The sequence below is a fragment of the Botrytis deweyae genome, assembly GCF_014898535.1.
Source record: "Botrytis deweyae strain B1 chromosome Unknown BDEW_006, whole genome shotgun sequence".
Classification (NCBI taxonomy): Eukaryota; Fungi; Ascomycota; class Leotiomycetes; order Helotiales; family Sclerotiniaceae; genus Botrytis; species Botrytis deweyae.
In genome coordinates, this window is record NW_024066213.1 from 854,849 (window position 1) to 878,067 (window position 23,219).

The 23,219-nt window shown below is 41.7% G+C and overlaps 8 protein-coding genes across 8 annotated transcripts; 2 read left to right on the plus strand and 6 right to left on the minus strand.

Moving 5' to 3' along the window:
- Positions 1-1,766: 1,766 nt before the first annotated feature.
- On the minus strand, positions 1,767-4,482 carry EAE98_003466 (uncharacterized protein). The gene is made up of 4 exons (XM_038951086.1): positions 4,149-4,482; positions 3,118-4,081; positions 2,592-3,065; positions 1,767-2,536 (listed from the first exon to the last, which is right to left on the minus strand). The coding sequence occupies exons 1-4, from the start codon at positions 4,332-4,334 to the stop codon at positions 2,292-2,294; spliced, it is 1,869 nt and encodes a 622-aa protein (XP_038812550.1). The 5' UTR covers positions 4,335-4,482; the 3' UTR covers positions 1,767-2,291.
- A 475-nt stretch (positions 4,483-4,957) lies between these two features.
- On the minus strand, positions 4,958-7,332 carry EAE98_003467 (uncharacterized protein; the record flags this gene model as incomplete). Its single annotated transcript, XM_038951087.1, has 6 exons — positions 6,989-7,332; positions 6,869-6,934; positions 6,480-6,811; positions 6,281-6,427; positions 6,050-6,231; positions 4,958-6,002 (listed from the first exon to the last, which is right to left on the minus strand). The coding sequence occupies exons 2-6, from the start codon at positions 6,870-6,872 to the stop codon at positions 4,958-4,960; spliced, it is 1,710 nt and encodes a 569-aa protein (XP_038812551.1). The 5' UTR covers positions 6,873-6,934; positions 6,989-7,332.
- Positions 7,333-8,413: 1,081 nt separating this feature from the next.
- Positions 8,414-9,449, plus strand: EAE98_003468 (uncharacterized protein; the record flags this gene model as incomplete). Its single annotated transcript, XM_038951088.1, has 2 exons — positions 8,414-9,210; positions 9,338-9,449. The coding sequence occupies 2 exons, from the start codon at positions 8,414-8,416 to the stop codon at positions 9,447-9,449; spliced, it is 909 nt and encodes a 302-aa protein (XP_038812552.1).
- A 655-nt stretch (positions 9,450-10,104) lies between these two features.
- EAE98_003469 (uncharacterized protein) lies at positions 10,105-11,601 on the minus strand (the record flags this gene model as incomplete). Its single annotated transcript, XM_038951089.1, has 5 exons — positions 10,105-10,718; positions 10,773-11,087; positions 11,147-11,213; positions 11,270-11,402; positions 11,489-11,601. 5 exons carry the CDS (start codon positions 11,599-11,601, stop codon positions 10,105-10,107), a joined length of 1,242 nt encoding a protein of 413 aa, XP_038812553.1.
- A 1,858-nt stretch (positions 11,602-13,459) lies between these two features.
- On the minus strand, positions 13,460-14,706 carry EAE98_003470 (uncharacterized protein; the record flags this gene model as incomplete). The annotated part of the gene is made up of 4 exons (XM_038951090.1): positions 13,460-13,875; positions 13,934-14,167; positions 14,229-14,470; positions 14,603-14,706. 4 exons carry the CDS (start codon positions 14,704-14,706, stop codon positions 13,460-13,462), a joined length of 996 nt encoding a protein of 331 aa, XP_038812554.1.
- A 2,757-nt stretch (positions 14,707-17,463) lies between these two features.
- EAE98_003471 (uncharacterized protein) lies at positions 17,464-19,042 on the minus strand (the record flags this gene model as incomplete). Its single annotated transcript, XM_038951091.1, has 3 exons — positions 17,464-18,247; positions 18,295-18,564; positions 18,672-19,042. The coding sequence occupies 3 exons, from the start codon at positions 19,040-19,042 to the stop codon at positions 17,464-17,466; spliced, it is 1,425 nt and encodes a 474-aa protein (XP_038812555.1).
- A 680-nt stretch (positions 19,043-19,722) lies between these two features.
- Positions 19,723-20,445, plus strand: EAE98_003472 (uncharacterized protein; the record flags this gene model as incomplete). Its single annotated transcript, XM_038951092.1, has 1 exon — positions 19,723-20,445. The coding sequence occupies one exon, from the start codon at positions 19,723-19,725 to the stop codon at positions 20,443-20,445; it is 723 nt and encodes a 240-aa protein (XP_038812556.1).
- Positions 20,446-21,240: 795 nt separating this feature from the next.
- On the minus strand, positions 21,241-23,096 carry EAE98_003473 (uncharacterized protein; the record flags this gene model as incomplete). The annotated part of the gene is made up of 4 exons (XM_038951093.1): positions 21,241-22,224; positions 22,278-22,610; positions 22,671-22,846; positions 22,898-23,096. The coding sequence occupies 4 exons, from the start codon at positions 23,094-23,096 to the stop codon at positions 21,241-21,243; spliced, it is 1,692 nt and encodes a 563-aa protein (XP_038812557.1).
- Positions 23,097-23,219: the final 123 nt, after the last annotated feature.

The following is a 23,219-nucleotide window of genomic DNA, read 5'->3' on the forward strand; positions in this document are numbered from 1 at the left end:
GCCCTTTGGGAACTCGATGTGTGGTGCTGTGCAAGCAATGTATGGACACACGAGAAAAAATAGTTACAATCACGTGACAATCACATGAGCATCTTCGAATGGGAAATAAAGCTCTAGAGGATACGAGACTTTATTAGCTAGGTATACAAACTAGGAGAGAAAGCCACACCCTACCTACCTACTAGGTAGGTAGGTACCTAGTATACACAAATATTTTCTCGATATTTCTACTTTTCCACCTCGTATCTCTCTTTCTCTCTATATAATCCATACTACAATCTAAACCTTACGCAAGAAGGGATCAACCCTCGACCCGCAACCCTCATCCTCAATCCACTCATATCTCACCCATACGACTTCGAAGTGTGAACACAACCTCAACTTCGCATCATGACGTCTCTCTATCCATCTACATCTGAACCCATTCCACAACATCTCACAGCCCCCCATGCATCTTTCCAGAACTTCTGCACCCCGCCTCCTCACATATCTACCTACATATCTACCTACCTATTTACCTACATACCTACATACATCAACCCACCTAAACCAACTAACAAACGAATGCGATATTGTCACACCTCAAAACCAGTTTCCTCACTTCCCTTCCCCCACACGTACACCCCTCCCCCCGCAAATCCCAAAACGGTTCACAAATCCACGCGATCACGTTTTCGTATACGTCTGACGAAATAGCACCGGAGAGGTAAAACAGCAACTCCTCGGTTAACCATTCCGAGCAGATGGCGATCATGTAGCGAGCTTGTAGCTGGCTATAGGTATGTATGTATGTATGTATGTATGTATGTATGTATATATGTATGTATGTATGTATGTATATATGTATATATATATGTATATATGTATATATGTATATATGTATATATGTATATATGTATATATGTATATATGTATATATGTATATATGTATATATGTATATATGTATATATGTATATATGTATATATGTATATATGTATATATGTATATATGTATATATGTATATATGTATATATGTATATATGTATATATGTATATATGTATATATGTATATATGTATATATGTATATATGTATATATGTATATATGTATATATGTATGTATATATGTATGTATTCTCTGTATACATATCCCTTCTAGTCCCCTTGAAGTTGGCATGAAAGCGAGTAGGTAATTGAATCGAGGCTTCGCGAGGCATTCCCCCCTCCATGGGAGTTTCTAGAAAAGTATTCGAGAATGAGAAGAGGGGTTTTGTATAGAGTGGAAGAGTAGGTAGGTATATATATTGTAAGACCTACCTAGATGGGTAGATGTGGAAATGGAAATGAAAATAAGAATGAGAATGAAAATCAGAAATGAGATATCGAGATGTCCATCCCATTTCCAAAACAATACACACCTGTTCACCCAACAAATCTCCATAGAATCCCGAGTTATCTCTACAAACCACATATCCTGCAAATTCCAAATTCCAATACCAATCAAACAAACCCCCCCTCCTCCCCCTAAAAACCTAAAAACCTAAAAACCTAACCCACACATCACTATCACTACCAAATCTCTACCCATCACCATTCCCATTCCCCATTCCTCCACTCTCCCGCCTCTCTTCCTCTTACACACAAACTCCCATCTCACTCCACCGACACCTTCTCAAACACCACACCTTCAATACCTATCCAATCCAATCCAATCCCACCCCATCCTATCCTATCCAATCCATATATATATATATATATATATATATAAACAACACACACAAATCCTTTCAACTCACAAAACAACTAAACTAATCCTGAGCGCTTGTTAAAAAAAAAGAAGAAAAAAAAAGAAAAAAAAGATCACACAACCATAAAAACCAAATACATGAACATAATCATACATACATACCTACCTACTTACCCATAAGCATTCACTCACTAATTTCAACCACGAATACCCCCATTCACAATCATACATCTCATAACTCATCCCCTCATATTATATTACAAACTCCCTCCCCCATCTCACCCATCTCACTCATCTCAGACCTCCATATTTCATGAGGTGAGTGGACCAGGCCTTTCACCACGAGTTGAGAAATAATAATTTTACATTGAATTGTGCTTTCGTTCTGCCTTTCTTTTTACTCAAGATGAAATCATGGAGTCAACACATCCATTCAACCTCAACATTCTCCATGTTTCTTTGCTGATTATGTTCCAACCACTTTGCTCATCATTTCATTCATGATATCAGAATCATCACCTTTTCATTCCACTCAACTCATCAGAACCTCTCAATGCTCGAAAATTAACGCATACCAGCTCCTCCGAGTCCGCTCATACCCGCTAATCTACTCGCCAATTCTGGATATTTCTCCTGAACTTCCAATTGTGTCCTCGTGGCTTCAGCATAACTCAAAGCATTGACAATTTCTCCTTCTGTTCTGGATAATTCTGCTGCTCGCTCAAAGTACTTAAGTGCTTCAGTCACCTTGCCTTGTTGAAGAAGAAGTTGGGCCATGGTTGCAACAGCGATATCACACTCAGGGTCGACTATTCACAATTACATTAGTATAGAAAACAAATGGTTACGGGACAATTAACGTACTGATAAGAGCCTTTTCGCAAAGCTTCTCAGCCTCGCTGAAATCTTGCTTCCATTGGAAAAGAGCGAGAGCTTTGTTGATGAGTGGAAGAACACTCATGCCTAATGGTTTAGTTTGCTTCTCCAACTCAACGGCCTTTTCGAATTGTGAAATGGCTTCATCATACTTCTGTTGATCTAACAAAAGCTCTCCGTAGTAGTTGTATGCATCAGGTACATCTTCGAATGCCTTGATTGTGCGTCTGAATGTTCCCATAGATGATGCGGTTGAGCCCATCTTGTATTGTGTAACACCGAGTTGAATGTGCGAGAAGATAAAGTCCCGGTCAAGATCAATAGACTTTTGGTAGTCCTTTGCGGCTTGTGAAAGTTCTCCGAGGATGAAGTTGAGTTGAGCACGGTGGTAGTAGATATCAGGGTCATCGTCATGTTGTTCCATAGCTTTGTCGAAATCTGCAGCAGCGGCGTCCTTGTCACCTGATCTTTGTATTAGTAGCTAATCATAAATTAATGGATTGTAAATACTAACCAAGTTCCAAATGCATGCTTGCACGCTTGATGTAACTTTGTGTGTAGTCGGGCGACAATTCGATACTCTTGCTCAAATCACTTAGAGCATCAATTTGTACGCCACGAAGATATCTGAATGTTCCACGCATGTTGTACGCAAAAGCTTCATGTTCACCGAGATCGCCCAAATCTAAGGCCTTCTCAAATGCAGCTGAAGCATCTTCATATCCTTCATTAGTCTTCTTTGCCATAGCTCGAAGTCCAAGTTGTAATTGACCCTTTCCTGTTTCCTCTGATATCTCAACGCTATCTTCTAATCCTGCAGGCGCGGGTTTTGATCGGAAACTTTGGAGGTAGTTGGTGACGAATGTTGGGCTTGGAAGCTTCTTATCCTTGGCCTCAAGAATGACCTTTGCCTTCGACTCGGCTACCTTTTTGAGCAGTCTCTCGACAGACTGTGCGCTTTGCTCGTTACGGAAACCATCGATAATACAGCTGGCTGTAAAGTCGAGTAAAGCCTCACTGTATTTCTCGGTATGTTCATAAGCATTTGCTCTACGGTTCAAAGCCTTGACATATCCGCTATCGAGATTGATCGCAGCAGTAGTATCCTCAATAACCTTCTCGAATTCGCCGAGAGCGTTGTAGCATGCAGCGCGGTTCGAATAGAAGATAGGATCTGGCTTGCAAAGGATGGCTTTCCCATAAAGATCGATGGCTCGAGGATAGTCTTTGGCTCCATATGCGGTATTACCAGCTGCCTTCAACTTGGCGGCATAATCTTTACGTTGTTGATCCGATAGACTTCCCACAGTGTTTTCGTCAACCTCAGGAAGTTCATCGATAGTCTCGACTGGGGTTTTAGGTTTGGTATCAGGTGGCGTGGTTCCCTTTTCTAAATCGGCTTCCTTCTTTTCTTCCTTCTTCCTTCGCCTCTTTTCCTTTGACTTCTTTGGCACGCTTTGGGTAGATGTGGAGTCCTTCTAATGTATGTATTAACATCTGCAATGATGATGCATCTACCAAAACCAGTGGTAAGATACAACTTACTGAGTCTAGTAAATAGTATGCAACTCCAGCGCCTGAAACTACTACTGCCACACCAGCGATTGTATATACAACTGCCTTGTTCTCAGAAGCCCATGTGGTTATGCGATCCCAGACTGATGATTGTGGTGTTGAAGCCGCAAAATTTGGCATGGGTTTGCCCGGAGGCATTGTGCTTGGTACAGACATTTAAAAGCAATAAAATGGACAATTAAAGAAGATGCAGTAGGGTAATGGGGAGGATTATGAGTGGTATAGCTGATAGGTGGTGGTTACAATCTTGATGTTCAAATTGAAGGTGGATTCAACAACCAGCTCAAAAAATCTTGGTGATACCAGTTTAATCATCAAGTAAAGCTACGGCATTGGCCATTCTTAGCGCATGCCGGCTAAAGCGGCGCTCTTTCGTCATTGTGGACTCGCACCACTCGTCGCTTGGGAAATCCATATAATCCCCGCCGCCTTTGGCGAGGGGTAGATTTACTATGAGCATTCGTAGATGTACGCATAACTCAGTTCATTTTACATCACCAAAATATAAATTTGCACCAATTATAGCCATTAATACTTGAACATTTTTAGACCTCTATATTTATATTCTACACGTTGGCTCACATCTACTATGAGTTTCCAGAACGTGTTGAGGAAGGAAATGTCCATTTTACAAATTTTCTTGCAAGATATTGTAACCATAGTAGGTCTACCAAAAATGAATCATATGTTTCTAGATATCATAGTCCAGAGTACGTACACGCCATACCCTTCATAGAATCTAGCCATCTATTTCCAGACCAGAGAAACAAACCTAAAAATCAATCATACATTTTCAAATCCGGAAACCTCCTCAGTCGTTCAGCATTGCTAAGTCCCACCCTCCACACAGACCTATCCTTCTCGTCTCGAACAGCCGTATATCTTAACCTCAAATGACTAAGAACATCACATATCTGTTCGCCCTCCGCAACATTTCCATGATCTCCCAAAGAATTCATCACCGGCCGCAATATACTCGCTGTAGAAAAAATACTCTCATCTTTAACCACCACTCTATTTGCCACAAACGCCGTTGTGATAAAACAGATCGCTTGTACAGAAACGAGACCAATCAAAAGTCCCAAGAGAAGTGCATGTTGAGTAATTTTGAGCTGAGTTCCTATAACCGGCCGATCTCCAATCGCATATATTGAGGGATTGTTGGAATTCGCTGCAGCAGCTATGGCACCAATAGCAAAATACGATATTTGATATCCAAAATCCTCTGCAGATCCATTTCGCGGATAGCCATAAGTAGACTCAGAAACGTATATTCGATACTGAGTATCATTTAGTTCGGGGTTAGCCGCATAACCTTGTAGAGCGATTGCAGCTGATGACATGTGACGGAGTGGTAGAGACACTTCTTGATATGCGTTTTGGGCGTTGATAACAGGACCAACTGTAATATTGCATTTATAATACCAAGGTTCGTTCGCGGAAGCCTCGAGTGCTTCAACAATGCTGCAACCTTCGCCGCATGTTGTAAATGGTTCTGTGAAGAATGTTGTCTGATCTGGTCCAGCAGCGATTGGTAATTTAACCTTGAAAGCCTCTGACTTTCCATTCTTACTGATGTTCAAGTTTGTAAAATTGCCATTTCCTCCTTCCAACACGAGACAACTCTCACAGTTCGATGTAGACTCGATGGTACGATCCGAATACGCAGAAGTTAAGCCATCAGAAGAAGTATCCATGAACACAAAGACCCAACTTCGTTTATCAATCCCGAATAAATCAGCGGTCAACCCAGATTTATAGATTGTTGCTGGCTCAGGAATTGGTTGCGTAGTAGACCACAAATTTAAAGCCATCATACCAAAACTAATAATTAGCATTGCTCATGAATATAACCTCATGAAATAACTCACCTATTTGCTGTATACTGTTGTGCGCCCAAGTTGTTTACTGAAGCTCTACCATTTGGAAGCTTTACGGGAAAGAATTGTGTCATATTAGGATAAGAAACATTCCCACGAGACATGTGAGCCATTTTCTCAGCAGTATCAACTGAATATGTAAGCCCAACAGATGCTATGGCCACTTGAGCACCCTATTCCTATCACTCTGTGTATCAAGCATAGTTGGCACGGTGAACTTACGATATTAAGAAGAATCCAAAATAAAGACGACATTATCATAGTGCCCAACTCCCAATCCCAAGTGAAATGTCTAATCTTGTACCAAACTTTGCGTCCAAGGAGGCTAGAGACAGTGGTAAGGCTGTCAGCGTGTAGAATTGTATCGATCTTGTGGTTTATTCAACAGGGGGAATTGAATGAGTGCTGTCATGAAACTCACGTCTCTTAGACTTCTTTCTTTTCTACTTAAAATCCACCATCTGAGATCAATCGCCATGGCCTCGAATCCAAAAGTAAGACTCATTCCAATCATTAAAACCAGATAGAGCGAGACGGCGTTGAAGAATTGTTTCTCTCCTTCAGTCATATCTTGATCCTTTGAAACGACTCGAATCGTTACATAAAGTAGAGATATCAGGACAAATGTAATAAGCCATCGGATAAAGCCTCTTCGAAAGAGTCTCCAGAATTGCTTCGATGATTTGAATCTCAACTTCAAGGTTGCGAGAGAATTATCGGTTATAACAAAAGGCGAATCGGTAGAAGAAGAATCTGAACATAAAGATCAGCTCCTACCTAAAATACACAGGAGAATGTGATATTACTTACCCATTGCTTTTGCTTTGCACCCGGAGCTAGCCAATACTTAGCAGGTTATGTTCTCCAGGGCGCAGTCTAAATGTTCTAGTTGATTAAAATATACCAAGTAACTCTACCTAGGTATCTCACTTTATTTGGCAATTTGAAGTACAGACCCAATGACTGGGGTCGAAACTGGGAGAGGTGTGCGAAGATTTACAGGAGCCACGATCCTTAAGACAACCTGGGATGTATTTGGTAACAGCAGTCTATATCCGGCTTGGAAAACATTCTGCTACCATCATGCTATATAATGGATTTAGTACAAATGAGCTGCAACCGTCGATTACAATCTCGACGGATGCATAAAATCGCTGACTAACGACGAACACGTTCCAAGGATTTAGGAATGCGGAGCTGCTGCAAAGATCTCTTCTAGAAGCAATAGAAGAGGTACCATATAGTACTCACTATAAAAGTTCTATATTGCCAACGCAATACGACAGAGTACATTCCAACACCTGAAGAAAAAGAGACCTATTACGTCACTGAAAACCCCCCAAACATCGTCTGACCTGTCAGCAATGAGGTGCATCATTTTCCGATAGCTATTCATCGTGTCGTCTATTTTAGACTCCTGAGCCTCCTATCATCTCACTAGAGATACTTCTCAAGATGGATTCTACATAAAAAGTTGCATGATATGTGAAAACACTTGTTTTCCAACATTACCCACCTATCGACATTGCCATTGCCATTGCCATCAAAGAAAAATAAAAGGCATCCAAAAAATCAATATTGATCCCAAGACACTAGTAATCATACTAATCAAAATCTCAATCCAGAACAAGAATTTTATGCTGCGAGGTCTATTTCATCCATAGCCTACCCAACAAAATCATCAAACTAACCTAACCTTACACTTCAAGAAAACCACAACCGAAGAACTCCCACTGATATCACCCAGCACGTGATTTCCATCAATATCATATCCATATCCAAATCCACCAATCCCTCAAACCGCAATTTCCCATTCCAATTCTTTAAGAAAATCGGGGGTAATCATTTCTAAAGAAAAACATCAAATCTACTACACAGTAAGTCAATTTTTCTTACGTCACCCAGAGATTTAGAGAGATTTAGGCTTCGAAGATCAGAAGAAGTCGAATGCGCGGAAGATTTCATCCTGTGTCTGAGGTTATTGTATTCGGCTCTACGAGTTGTAGCATAGCTGCTACCCGGCTAGGCAGTCTAAGAAAGATATCTATTTTTTGATAGAAAAGCTATTGAAGATTTTATGATGCGATTATACATCAAGTGAATGTATAACGGATATATAAACATATGAAGAAGTTTCTTCTACGAATTTGAAATTTGGCTTTGCGAAGCGGATTATGACTCAGAGACACACACATATATAAGATCAAGATCACTACCGTCCTCAACATTACAATCTTCTTATTTTACAATTTTCTATTTCGAATCCACAAATTCTAAAACACAAGATTGAAAGAATCTAACAAACAGCCCCTCAGATCCTTCTTCCACCCTCCACCAAGCAACCAACCAACCAGCATGTCTCCCTTCCCAGATCCCGACCCAAACCCAAACCCAAACCCAAACCCAACCTTCCAACTCTTTACCTCGCTCCGCTACGATCCCCTTCTCCTGCAATCCCCCCAAAACATCGAATCCTGGCCTCTCCCCACCCCCACCCCCTCCCCCTTCTACATGCTCCCCTACCACCGCGACCGCCTCCTGCAAGCCGCAACCCACTTCTCCTTCCCCCCCGCCATCCTCGCCATCTCCGGTACTTCCGGATTCCAAAACCTCCTCTCCGCCCTCTCCACCTCCATCGACACACAATCCCCAACCCCGCTTCGCGTACGCATCGTCCTCGATCACAAAGGAACCCTAACCATCGAAAGCAACCCCATCCCCCCAGTCCCGCTATCCAATCTCTTCCCCACCCGTCTCCCCCCACCCTCCTCCATCTCCCCTCCCCCCACTCGCTACATCTCCCCTCTCACAGGCGGCGCCCTCACTCTAGGCCCCAACACCACCCTCCCCAGCGACCCCACCACATCCTCCCGCCCATGGACCATCATCCCCGATCCCACCCCCACAACCCCCACCCCCTACACCAGCTTCAAAACCACCTCGCGGTCCCAATACGACACCGCGCGCTCACGCGCCCACATCCCAACCTTCACATCCCCCCAAGAAGTCCTCCTCATATCTTCCAAAGCCGGAGAAATCATGGAAGGTTCCCTCACCACGCCGTTCTTCTACCGCGATGGGAAATGGGTTACGCCGTCTGAGAGCAGCGGGGGTCAAATTGGAACGACGAGACGATGGGCATTGGAAAAAGGGTTCGTTTTCTTTTCTTTTCTTTTATTCTCTCCTCTCTAACACACTCTCCATATACCCTTCCCCCCCAAAACACTCTCATCTTACAAAATAATCACAACCCCATCAAAAACTAACCCCCCAGAACAGGATCTGTGAAGAAAGCACCATCACCCTGGACTCCCTAACCGAAGGAGAAGAATGTTGGATCAGCAATGGAGTGCGAGGTTTTACATGGGGGAAGATCCAGCTTTCGCCTTAGACCACCATCCAGATATAGACCACCATACAACACATCATAATAGATAGATATCACACTCTGTATACCTAAAAGAAATTAGAACTCCCAATCCAACATATATTCGAGATCAATGCGTCAATACAATGAAAAACAGGCACATAGTCTTGGTAGGAATGCCCAAGCTCTACAAAAAAGCGACACAATCAATGTACTAGACTTGCTAGGATTATCTAAAGTGTAAATTAAATGTGAGGAAAGTAACAATGAAAATGCATCAAACATCGAATTTAATCTATTCATTCTCTTCCACCCTACGTACTATAATCATTTTATCATCTCACAGCATAACCAGATACAGGAGACATAAAACAGAAAGAAAATCGCTAAGAGAGTGATACGATGCAACAAAAAGAATGATAATACCCGCTATAGCTATGGGACCTTCCCCGTAATTTATTAGACCAGACCCTTTCATTTTTCCAGTAGTCATGTTAAGTCTTTAGAGACAGAGAAAGAGATAAAATCTGCTGCGCCAAGAAATTGTTTCATGCTTGCTTTCGGGAATCTTGCATCGTACGCTTAAAATCCAGCCCAATCAATCTTTTCTTTCTTTATTCAAGTTTAAAGTTGAACCCCTCACTCCCACAAAAATCACCCTTTATAAGAACCAAATCTTCTACGATCGCATAGCATCCAAACCACCTTGTAAATCTTGTTCAAGATCATTTGGTCCTTGTCCATAAGCTTCTTGGGGTCTTGGATCCTCAGCACGCCAGCTTGCTTGCTCTTGTGGTATTGGTACTTGAGGACCGTTGCTTTGACCTTGTTGACCAGGTTGAACACGGACATGTTGTCTAAATCTGTGAACTTCTTCCAAGATCAACTTTCTAATCTCGCCTACATCTTCCACAACCTCAAAATCGAAGTTAAATGTTGTTGGGCATCCAGGCTCATCAGAGGCATCATGCCAAATGTGAAGGTATGGGTGTTCGAGGGCAGTTTCGACATCGATACGGGAGGATGGGTCAAATGCTAACATATGATCAAGGAGGTCAAGAGCATCGGGGTTGGCGTTGGGGAATAAAGTTGGGAAGGGTCGCTTCGCCATAAATGGGAGGTTTCGAACGTATTCCTGTGCTCGTGGCGATCCAATTCTTGAGAGAGTTTCTTCATTTGGTGTACCAAGGATATGTAAAATTTGGTTGAGTTGATCAACATAATCTCTACCTTTGAAGAAAGGGCGGCCGCCTAGCAATTCTGCGAGGATACATCCTACCGACCATACATCGACTAATTTATGTTAGCGCCTAATCTTCTTCTCCAACCGATGGTTGCATAACTTACTAGCTTTTGTATAGCTCTGGAAGCTCAACATAATTTCAGGGGCACGATACCATCTTGTAGCAACGTATTCGGTCATGTATCCAGCATTCTCTTCGGGGTCGACAGAGAAACCTCTAGCAAGACCAAAATCACAAATCTTCAACTCGCAGTCGGCATTGACCAGCAAATTACCGGGCTTCAAATCACGATGAAGAACATTCGCAGAATGAATATATTTTAGACCGCAAAGGATTTGGTAGATGAAAGATTGGAAATGTGCATCAGTGAGGGGTTGACCGGATCGTACGATAGCAGCGAGATCACACTCCATAAGCTCTGCGAAAAAAGATGTTAGCATGGAACAACGAGTTGCAGAATAGAAAACCCCATCTTACCTTCATAGAGATAAGTTTCATTGAAATTATCTGGTCGAGGAATATCCATATCATAGAGGCAAGTAATCTATGCCATGTTAGAACTACCCCACCACTATCATTGTGAGGATAGGAGTCGCATACGTTACGATGACCTCTGAAATGTTGTAACAACTTTATCTCACGCAGCGCACGCTTTGCCAAAATCTTCTTGCTGAAGACATTTGTAACTTTCTTAATTGCGACCCCTTCTTGTGTTTGAGAATTCGTAGCAGCACTGGCATAGAGGACAATGTTAGTGAAAGGTTCATGATACGGACATGCGCATATGCAGGCAGGGACGGAAAGAAAGTAACATCGTACCAAACAATACCATAAGCTCCTTGACCAAGCTCCTTGGTGACTGTGTATCTCTCATCGACGATAAAGTCTTGGTTGAAGACCTTGAAGACCTTTCTTCCTTGGAGGTCTGCCATGGTTTCTAGTTCGGATATGTAGACGCGGAACTTTTTGATGGTATTGATGAGATATGACCAAATTGGTTGAGGCGGAAGAAATAAGACTCTTTGCTTTTTTGAAAACGAATGTGTAACAATCAATTATAAGTCAGAGAATGAATATAAGTAGGAGGATTGGAAAAGTGTTTGTTTGCTTCTTGCTTTCGTACTCCGTATAATATGATCTCCCTAACCGCCGACAAGGAAGTGAGGTTGGCTTTTGGATTTCTCAAGTTTATGATGGGTCTTGCGGGAAGAGGCACAGCACGGAAAATTTGGGGTCCAAGGTGGGGAGGTGAGAGGATGGGAGAGGATGGGAGTGGATGGGAGTGGATGGGAGAGGGTGGCAGTGGGTGGCAGTGGACGAGGGAGTTTTATTACCTTTCCAACAAGGAAGGAAGGAATGAATGGATGGATGGATGGATGATTGATTGAATGAATACTGATATGATGTTTTAAGATGATAACAAATTACAATGATGGGACCAGTGGAATTAATTTATATTTTCCAACTTTTGTTCATGTTGTAATCTTCCAGGACTATTAAATACTAGGTACTAATAAGGAGGGAATGAATTTCTCTACCCTTTGTATGAGATCAAACTAATCCATGGATACCTGCTCTTCTCATCTACTCCGTACCTAGTAAGAAAGGTCAGAAAGGACATCAGTTATCTTTGTTTCTTTCTTCTTTCTTCTTCCTTCTTCCTTCACCTCCTCCGTAACTTCCCTCCAAAGGGTTCAAACTTCAATCAAAAGGGTCAATAATGGATCTTTCCCTCCCAACAACAGACAAAGAGGAGAACGCCAAACGCCAAACTAGCTGACTATCAATTAGCTACCTCGAGGCTACCAAAACGGGAGGTGGGGGGAAGCTTAGGTAATACTTAAGCCTTGAGCTCGTTTATCTAACCAATGATATTACTTGATTTAATCAGTTGCAGAGAATGGATAAGGCTGAATGTTTCATCTCTTTTCCTTTCTTCTTATTTGACTACCTAGAATTTCCCTTGGTAATTGCTTGCTCATCTACTCTATCCATCCGAATCTCACTCATCTCCAACACAACCATCTTTCATCCTCAACTAATATCAATATGAATCAAGTCAGAATATAGGAGATGTCACAATCCTGGAATATATCATATACAATATTTATACAATACTGGAATATATCACATACAATATATATGCAATACTGGAACACATCATACACAATATATATACAATACATCATATACAACACATTTCTTTCCTCTCTCCTCTATCATCCAAGACTTCATTAAATATGAAGAAAGATAACAAGCCACAACATATACATCTTCCACCCTCTCTTCGACCCGGTCATTTGCTTGGTCGTTTCTCTCCTACAGCGCTTCAAGGAAACTAATTTCTGAGCGCATATCAGCCGAGCGGGAAAAGTCTCTTTTTTGTTACAAAATTTGACGCCTGATTGAACCAGTTTCATGACCAATTTTGTTTCATCTCCCCTGAGATCATCGGTTGTTCATACGGAATCATTCCATTGCCTTTTTTTGCTTTTTTCTCTTTGCATATACGACCAAGTACCGAGAAGAATATACCCCACTCCACTGGGCTATGTCTCACATGCGCCGATCGCGTTGAGAGTGCATCTCACTAGGTAGGTAGGTAAACACTTTGAATATTTCTTCATTCTTCATTCTAACTTCTAAATTCATTCTAATATTACAATTTGCGTGGGAAGTCCTTCGCCCATGCTTTAAGCATAAAACACACGCGTTTCTATCATAATATCACGAGAACATGTGATAAAACTTCACAATGATCATCATTCTCCAATGTGTCTTTCTTTACCCTTAACATACCCTCACCATAGATTCGGTCATCATCCAATCATTGACCATTTTACCCTCTCTCTCCGCCATATCCAATTTGTCGAGCTTATTTCGCATTGCTTCCTTGAAATCCATGACTTTCTCGAAATTCTTTGTTGCTTTGTATTCGTTGACTGTCTTGAGAATTTTCTCCTCTTCATCTGTGTACCCAAGTGGCATGGTAGAGGCAGTAATTGTAGAAGAGTTAGACCAAGTGGTCAGACTAGCGGAAGAAGAATGAGTAGAGGGAGCTGAGATTGTACTGGCCGTTTCGAAAGTCAAATTCCAACTCCGTAAGTCGTCGTCGAAAGGCCTAAGAAAGTCATCCAACGGATATCCTTGCCCAATTACAGACTTGGGGCTGAGGAGGGTAAGGTCAGGGACGCTACCGTATCTCCCTGAAAATATTGATCAGTACACTCAACATTATTTGGACCCTATCGGGGTTGTACGTACAATCATTCTTGAGATACCAGTCTGCTTGCAAGGTGCTCTGATCCTCCTGCGCTCGTATGAAATCTTCTTTCTCCTTCAAGATCTTATTCTGCTTTATGAGTTGCTTTTTTTGACCAACTTGTATCTTCAATCTGTCGATGCCTTCTTGGTCAACAAGTTCGAACACTGGACCCCGACCTTGCAGTTGATCTCGCAGACAACCGCATATCTCTTTGATTCTTTCATTCTCCCAATCTGTAGTCATAACATTAGCACATGCAATTTGCATCACAAAGTTCAGTTTGCAAATACTCACTAACAGCAGCTACCCATCTCCCACCACCCTTCATTATTTCTTTCTTCTCCATTTCTTTACACCACCAAGCGAACCAATGATATTGTTGTTCCTCTGTCAGATTCTCCAATCTGCAGTTCTTATGGCACAAATCCTGGTAAGTATCCGGTGACATGCTAAGGATAATCTCGGTAATAATGATGTATGGTACTGGCGGGGTGATGCGGTGACGGAGAAGAAGAACGAGGAGGGTGATATCGCGTCTAAGAGTGGTTATTGTTAATCGATGCCCACAAGCTCAGAGTAAACCGTACAAATATCCATCATCCTCTAACGGTATGAAAACTAGAAAAGCTTGGGAACATCAAAAACAAAAAGAAAGAATGTGCTCTCACTTATCGGCCTTGACAGAAGTCTTGCTGTTCATACCCTTACCCTCAGGCTTTGTACATACAACCCATGACTTGGGCGCCATCCTTGCGTTGATATTTTTACCCATACTTGTTGATGTTTCTCTAGCTCTGTACCATATGTAGGATGCAAAGAGAAAGTAAACTCTACCTCCAGCAAATATATCAGCACGGCCTCTGCGAGTTGTGAGTCGTCGAGTAAGTAAACTATGAACACGAAAAAGCCAGCTATGAGTCGTCTAGTGAGCTATGCCGCTCAGTGCATAGATGAATAAATAGATGTGTGTATTCCTACGGCGTAAGAATAAGTGCTTTGAAATAGTAGTGATGGTGACTCGGCTTTGATATGTATGTGTGTGTGTGTGTATGTGTGTATGTATGTATGTATAATATAAAGTTCCAGTCACATTCTTTTTGTACTAGTTGTTTGAGTTGTTCAAATCGTTATTCAAATCGTTATTCAAATCGTTATTCAAATCGTTATTCAAATCGTTCTTGAAATCCCATTCACAGTCAAGTCGGGAGTAAAACCAATAACAAAACAAATAAGAAGTGGAAAATAAGTATTAAGTATCAAGTATCAAATATCAAATGCTTGAGAATCAAACTTCGAACTTTGAAAATCGAGAGAGTGAGAGAGAGAGAGAGAGAGTGAGAGTGAAGCTAATGTATAAAAATATCAAAATATTAAAGTATTAAAATATCTCGTGAATAGATCGTACGGATGGGTATGGGTGTATGTAGTATGTATGTATGTAGTATGTATGTAGTATGTATGTATGTAGTAATACTGTGATACTATTAGTGCGAGTGCAAGTGCGAGTGCGAGTATGAGTGTGTACTTGATTTGATGATTCAGAAATATGGAAATATGTATGAATGAATGATAGTTGGAATTTAGGTAGGGTTAGGTTAGGTAAGGTGGTTTTGAGTGGGGGAGTGAGTGAGTGAGTAATAATTCTAGGGGTAGGGGGGAGAGGGGGGGGGGGGGTGTGAATGGAAAATGCGGGGGGATGGGGGGATTGGGGGATGGGGATTTATGTATGAATGTATTAATGTATGAATGAATGATTTGGGGGGGAGAGGGAATGATTTGAAGGGGAGGAGAGAAAATGGATTCACAGATTCGAATATGGATATAGTGTTAATAGTGTTAATATGAATATGGGGGGGGTGTGTGACTTTATTCGCGAGACTACGAGATGTGTGATGTATGATGTATGAATACTAGGTAGATAGGTAGGTAGGTAGATAGATTGATGTGCGGGAATGTGAGGAGGGAGTGAGGGAGTGAGGGTGGAAGGGTGGAAGGGTGGAAGGGTGTATGAATGGGTGGATGGGTGTATAAATGGGTGGGTGGATAGATGTATTGTGAATCATATCTTCAAGCACAGCAGATGGATGGATGGATGGGTAGTTTGTGATTCATTCTTTCATTCTTTCTTTCTTTTGTTTCGTCTTGTTTTGTTTTGTTTTGTTTCTTTTTGTTTTGTCTATTTGCGTTTTATGGTTTGGTATAGTGTGGTATAGTGTGGTATGGAATCGTATATTATATTGTATTGTATTTTATTGTATTTTATTGTATTTTATTATATTTTATTGTATTTTATTGTATTTTATTATATTTTATTGTATTTTATTGTATTTTATTGTATTTTATTGTATTTTATTGTATTTTATTGTATTTTATTATATTTTATTGTATTTTATTGTATTTTATTGTATTTTATTGTATTTTATTGTATTTTTGAGATTGAGGTGAGAGTTATAATAGGGTGAGAGGAAGAGGAAGGGGAAGGGGAAGGATAGGGATAGGGATAAGAAAAGGATATTAGGGGAGTATTAGCTGTGTATTGAGGGAGTATTGGGGGAGTATTTGGGGAATAGAGTAGAGTAGAGTAGAATAAAGTAGAGCAGAGCAGAGTAGAGTAGAATAAATAGAATTAGAGGTCATGATTATATTGGTGATTATAATAGTGATAATAGCTACGTATGATTGTGACTATAAAGAAAGATGTAATGATTGCTATTGCTATTTCTATTTCTAACAGAATAATAAGTATAATTATAAGTTACAATACAACCATAATAAGGAAAGATAAACCCACAACCACAATCTTAATTTCAGCTCTGATTACAAACATATAAAACAATATAAACAACTCCGATAATAATAATAATAATAACAAATATTATCAGGAAAGATATACAAATACACAATAAGAACCTACCTATCTAATCGATACCCCCTCCCCCGGGCCCTCAAAACCACATCCGAGATACCTACCTACCTACCTACCTTGCTAAATTTCTATTTTTAGCTTTTGAATTTTCGGCATGAGGAAGACGAAGGGAAAAGGAAGTGAATATGAAGTATGGGGTATGGGGTATGAGGTATGTGATATGGGGTATGTGTAGATCACGGGAATATGGACGTAGGTATTTATAGAAATGGGTGATAGGTGGATAGATATAGGATGGGTAGATTGGATGAAGATTAGATCAGAGTACCTATGAATGACTAGAACCCTAGGTATTTCCTGAGTCTACACCTAAAGTAGGTATCTTTGCATATTTGTTCGCACGTCGTAAACTTTTTGGTCCACGTTGTTCTTCTTTCAAGTCGAGTCCCCATTGCATTGCTCGTATTCAAAATAAAATCAACGTCAAAGCAAACATAGAGAACAAAAGATAGAAGATAGAAATCAGAAAGCTAGATTTGGGTATTGAATTGTGTAGCTCGCATCATGTGTATCATTCGTATCTCATCATGTTTTCATCGAAATCCTTCCACTAACCCCCCTCAAGGACATTCAGCACTCTCCGACCACTTCTATTCCTATGATTTAGGCCCCACCAGCAGCCTTAGCAGCCTTCTTTTTCTCCTCAATTGCCTTCATTTTGGCCAATTTCTTCTCTTGATTCTTCGTCAATTTTCCTGCACCCTCCCCGCTTCCCTCAACACCTTCTCCGCTTGCAGATTCCTCTCCAGCAACAGGAGAAACTTTCTTAGCATTTGGATTTCCACCCCAAACCAACTCTTTTCTAGCGAAAAAGTCCGCCACAACCTCATCTGTAATCTTTGCTCTTCTCTCCTGGAATGACTTGACATATTTTTGTAATTCCTGAATACATCTTGCTTTTAATTCTCCTGTAAGCATTTCTCCAGATCTATATGCTTTCTTGATACTTTCTAATTCCTCGTCGTCTTCTAAGAAAAATGTCAAATATTGATACGAAACATCTTTTTCTGTATCGCCTCCTTTTTCTCTTTGTTCTTGCTCGCTAACTTGTCCACCACTGAATGCATATCTATTGATTTTATTCTTAATCTTGTTGGGTTCATCGTACATAAAGATTGCAGAGGTATCGACTGAAGCGCTCATTTTGGAACCGGGGCCTTGAAGAGCGTCGAGGAAACGAGCGTGAATAAGTGCGGGTTTGGCATAATGGAGACGAGCGGCTACATCGCGGGTCATGCGGAAATAAGGATCTTGATCAATGGCGCAAGGAATCAGGGAGGGAATTTGAGTAGTTTTGGATTCATCAGTGCCGAAGATGTGTGGGAAGGAATTAGCGAAGGATGTTGCACCTTGGACAGCTCCGAAATGGATTTTGCCTATGCAGGAACTGGAATTGTCAATAAAGTCCAGGTATTTGGGGTCATAATCTTTTACCTATCATTGAAGCCAAAGACAGCTCGTGCAACGTTCAATGTAACGTGCTTGGAGATTCGGGTAACGTTCTTGTAAAACGCTCCCCCCATGTAATCATAATCGCTAAAGATGAATGTCTTCTTGGGGTCGAATCCAACAGCAATGATATCTTTCGCGTTACTATTGGTATAACTTTGAACTTCCTCAATTGTACGTTTCTCGGAGAAGATATATTTCTCATCATCTGTAAGCATGATGATCAATGGAACATCGAATACATCTTGCAACCATCTGTGAATGAGTCATCAGTATGATTCGAAAAAATTACATATTCTGTAATATGCTCCTAATGTTCGGAGAATGTGCGAAGCTGATCTCTCTTGAAAATTCAAACTTACTTTGTAAATTCAAAAGGAACAGTATGTCCAATATGCATACTATCACTACTTGGTCCTCGTCCCGTATACATGAAGAATGGTTCCCCCTTCTCATGGCGATCCAGCATAAGATGCAAATCACGATGACTGAAGACAATTCCTCTTCTCATAAATCTATGAGGTTTATGACCAGTCACCTCCTCGAATCTCTTTAAATCCGCCTCCTCAATTTTCTTGGTTCCAAACTCATCGATCAAAGTCAAATAATTGATAGCCTTTGCGATGCCATCTGCGCCAATTTCTCCAGCAACATTGTATGGATCGACGGTTTGTTTACTGGTAGGAGCATCGGATGCCAAACTGGCAGCGAGAGTAGGTTCCACGTCTGTCATGGTGGTGAATGAGGATTGAGGAAAAGTGTTTTGGAATTGAAGGAGGGGTTATTTGTTCTTTATTATTGATGGAGGGGAAATTATTGCCATACGATCATCCAATTTGTAAGCGGTGAGAGATTTGATTGTTAGACCACGTGATGAAAGATCTCCAATTAGGATTGCTTTGTTCCAGCTGACTGTCGTTGAGCTTTGAACCATCGAAGCTCTGCGGGGTTTGCTAGTCTAGTGTCTTTTTTGGATATGATGAGTATGGTTGTACGATAAACCTTCAGATGTTCTATTCCAATTCCATTTCATTCCCATTTCATTGCTGTTTACCTCTTTAAATGTTGTGATCCATCCAAATTCATTCCACCACAATTGACAACAAATAATTCGTCCATCTCCATCTCAATCCCCATCACACTAAACCGAAAAAAAATCGAAAATCCGGGGAAAGGAATCAGGCGAGCAAATCCCTTCCAGAAGCTTTCCAATCCAATTCATCAAGATCAACAATCATACCACCAGCATTCGATTCCTCATTCGACTTTCATTTCTCACTTCATTCTTTTCCCTACCTCCTACCTTCACTTTCCGAGACCTCTTGTACCATCACTGCAACTATATGTATATCACGAACAACTAAACAATTACGCAATTAAACAACTAATCAATCCTCCTTCAAATCCATAATCATGGTCAAATTCTTCGAATCCTCATACTCTTACGATTACTCCTTCCCTGCTGTTACATTCGCCTACTTTCTGCGTTACCCAAATCCTCATAGCACACATGTGCTCTCCACCGATGTGATATCGCGCACCGTGTGTCCCGAAACAGGTCGTCTGCGTACCTTGCGCATCCATCGCAAATCCACTCGTCTACCATCCGCAGTCCTCAAGCTCCTACCCAAAAGCGTACTTGGCAATGTGAGAAGCGATAGAAGCGAATCATATATTCTAGAAACTTCGGAAGTGGATATTAAAGAAGGATGGATGAAGACAGAGAGTAGAAACCTGGATTGGACGGGTATTTTGAGTGTAGTGGAAAGACAAGATTTTCACAGAGCAGCAGACAAGGAAGTGCGCGAGGAAGAATTTATGCAAGGCTCGGGAATGACGGGTGTGAAGACACAGGTTATGTTTCGCAGTCGACTTGGTGATCGGTTGAGGGCGATGAGGAAGGGAGAAGAAGGCGAGGAAGAGAAGAAGGGATGGTTGGCGAATTGGAGTACCAAGGGAGTGCAAAGAAGTATCGAGGCCATTGCTAGTAGGAAGACAGAAAATCAATTGGGGAAGAGTAAGGAGGGAATGATGGTTGTGTTGGAGAGGATGCGAAATGGTGGGTTAGTGGGGGTATTGGATGGGATGAGGCGGGATAGGGAATTAATGTTTGCGGGCATGGAGCGAAAATTTTGAATGATGGAATGTGAAATATAAGGTTACATATGAAAATAGCATAAGGACGGAGGATGAACATATACTGGATGAGGTGAGAGGACAGCCGTGGGAAAAGAGATGAGACAACGCTCTTTCACGATCGTGATCACTCTACACTTTCATTAGGCGGCGGGCCTTTGTATCAAAGCACACAAGTAAACATACGGGAGCGAGGAGTTTTGGGGGACGATTAACTGGCGTTTTTGAGATAGTCCACTCTCATTGATTTTATCACATTGTATGAAAATATATCAAAATCTGAATAGTTTTGCTGCCTTTTACTTTATGCATGAACCTACTTTTGCTGGTCACTCATATACGTTATCAGTCCAGTGAACGGGGATTTTTCAAAGAATATCATATTATCGATTTGAAGTGTGAGATGAGGAAAATCTATCAATACGGCATATCAAAACATACCAACAAATTTGGAAACAATATCCTTCTTCCCCTTCGCCACGGGCCAACATCGCCTCTCGAAATCGAAATTCCAGTTTAGCTCAACGACACTTTTGGATGTTTCAAATTTGGATGTAAAATCGGAATGATTCGTCTTGGATTATGGTTTATTTTGTTCACTGTGTGTGCCGGCGAGCTCCGTCAATATGCACAATCCCCGGTGAGCCCTTTCACACAATAATTTCGAGTCACAGATTATTTTTCATCCTGGTATTGAGAATCAATTCATATTTTCATTTCATCATACACATTACAATCATGCATCATCTCTCTATCTATTCCTCTCCACTTCCACACACCCATTACCCATCACATCTAAAATTGCATACCCCCAACATACTGTCTCTTGATTGGCGGTCCGGTACCATTTCCAAGGGGAGCCGTACTCTGCACGACATCCTCCTGTGTGGTAAATGGCGCTGTGCTAGACAGACTATCGATTCTTCCCAACAGATACTCGAGCGTTCTATATGACGCACTAGGAGCATACTGAGGAACCATATGACCGCTCAAATCGATATACACAAATGTGAGGTTTCGCTCTGTGTGTGTTGTACCCAAGACTCCGGAAGCAGCAAGAGTGGAGTCGGAGAGCTCGGTGTGGTATGGGACGTAGAAGGGATCAGAGGGTTTGCTTGTGAAACCTTGAGCTCCGCCCCAGGTCATGTTTTGGATCATGAGGAGAGTGCCGTTGGCGATGAGGACCATGTCTAAAGCGCCGTGGCCGATAACGGTACGTTTGGAACGTTCGATGACGGAGGGGAGGACGGAGAGACCGGAGGGGAGAGAATTGTCTGTTCCGTTTACGAAGACGTCAATGCTAGAGCATGATTCCCATTCGATGGCGGGAGCGTTGATAGCTTTTTGAACATCGGTGCGGTTGAAATAGACGGAGGCGCCGGCAGGTAGATAGGGGTTAGAGCCGGGGAATCCGAGAACGTCCCAGAGTTGAGGGCAGGTGGTGGCTACTTGGTAAATGTCCCAACAAGGGTTGACGCTGAAGACTTCATTGTAGATCAAATCAAAGACGTCGCACTCATCAGTGGTAGAAATTCCATCGTCGCCTGTGCCAGGGAGAGCGGATGGGAATGGCCCGGGTGGTGGGTATGTAAGGTACTTGGCGAGGTAATCGGTGTAGCCGCAAGAATCAGACACGTTGTGAATTTGTTCAACGAAGGAATCATTGAAGGGGAAGAGACCACCCCAATAATCAACGAATTGAACTGCGGGGATCTGTTCTTGAACGGCATCGTAAGAAGTAGAAGGGTCGTAGATCATGGTTGCTTCGAGGTTGTAATACTATTGATCGTCAGATTCAATTCATATTCAATTGATGAGATGGGTGTACTCACAGTAGAAGTATCATTCTTGTTAAACATAGCATCGGCAATGTATGGAACATAGTATCCCGCATACGATTCACCAGTGATGAAGATCTTTCTCCCTTGCAAATCGAAAGTGTCGACGAAATTCTCCCAAAATCCGAGGAACTGGGCAGCGGCTTCTTCTTCGCTGGTAGCAGTAGGTATACCTTGGGAAAAACCAGTACCAACAGGTTGTTCGACCCAAACAACATTGGTAAGGTTTACCCAGGTCCAAGGGTTCTGAACAGGAGCGTAGGTACCGTATTGCCAGATCCAAGGTCCGTTTTCTTGAATTAATCCTTCGAGGGATGAACATCCGGGCTGGGATACCAATTAGTCAAATGTTGTGGATATGTATTTACAATCGGTGAAGTCACTTACACCTCCGTTAAGCCAAATGAGAATTTCATCGGAAGCCAATTCATTTGTCGATGGGTAGAACCAAAAGTATAATTCTCTCGTCTCATTTGCGGCTTTTGAAATTGGCAACAAACCAGCATATGATTCTCCAGCATCGAAAGGTACATCTGGGATAGCGGAACCATTCACACTGAATTCTGTCAAAGTTATTAGTGGTTTTCCTACAATGTTGCATTCGAAATACTTACTAGCAGTGGAATTAGTCAAGTATGGAAAACTAGCATCCCTTTTTTCATGTTTCTGCTCTCCTCTTGGAGCCGTATCCCTAGCTTTGTGGGTTTGCTTGTCCTTCTTTCCAACATGCCTCAAACTTCTTCCAGAATGAAGAGTGGCGTCGGCGATTCCACCTGCAATGGCAAGAGTCGAAACTACAGTTGAGAAACGCATCTTGGCTGATCCGTCAAGTAACAAAACTCGGATCGTGTGAAAATATTGCGGGTGTGGAAGGAAACCTTCGATACGAGGGATCTGGGAGAGCTTTAAGTATTTTTAAAGCTGCTATCCGAAAAG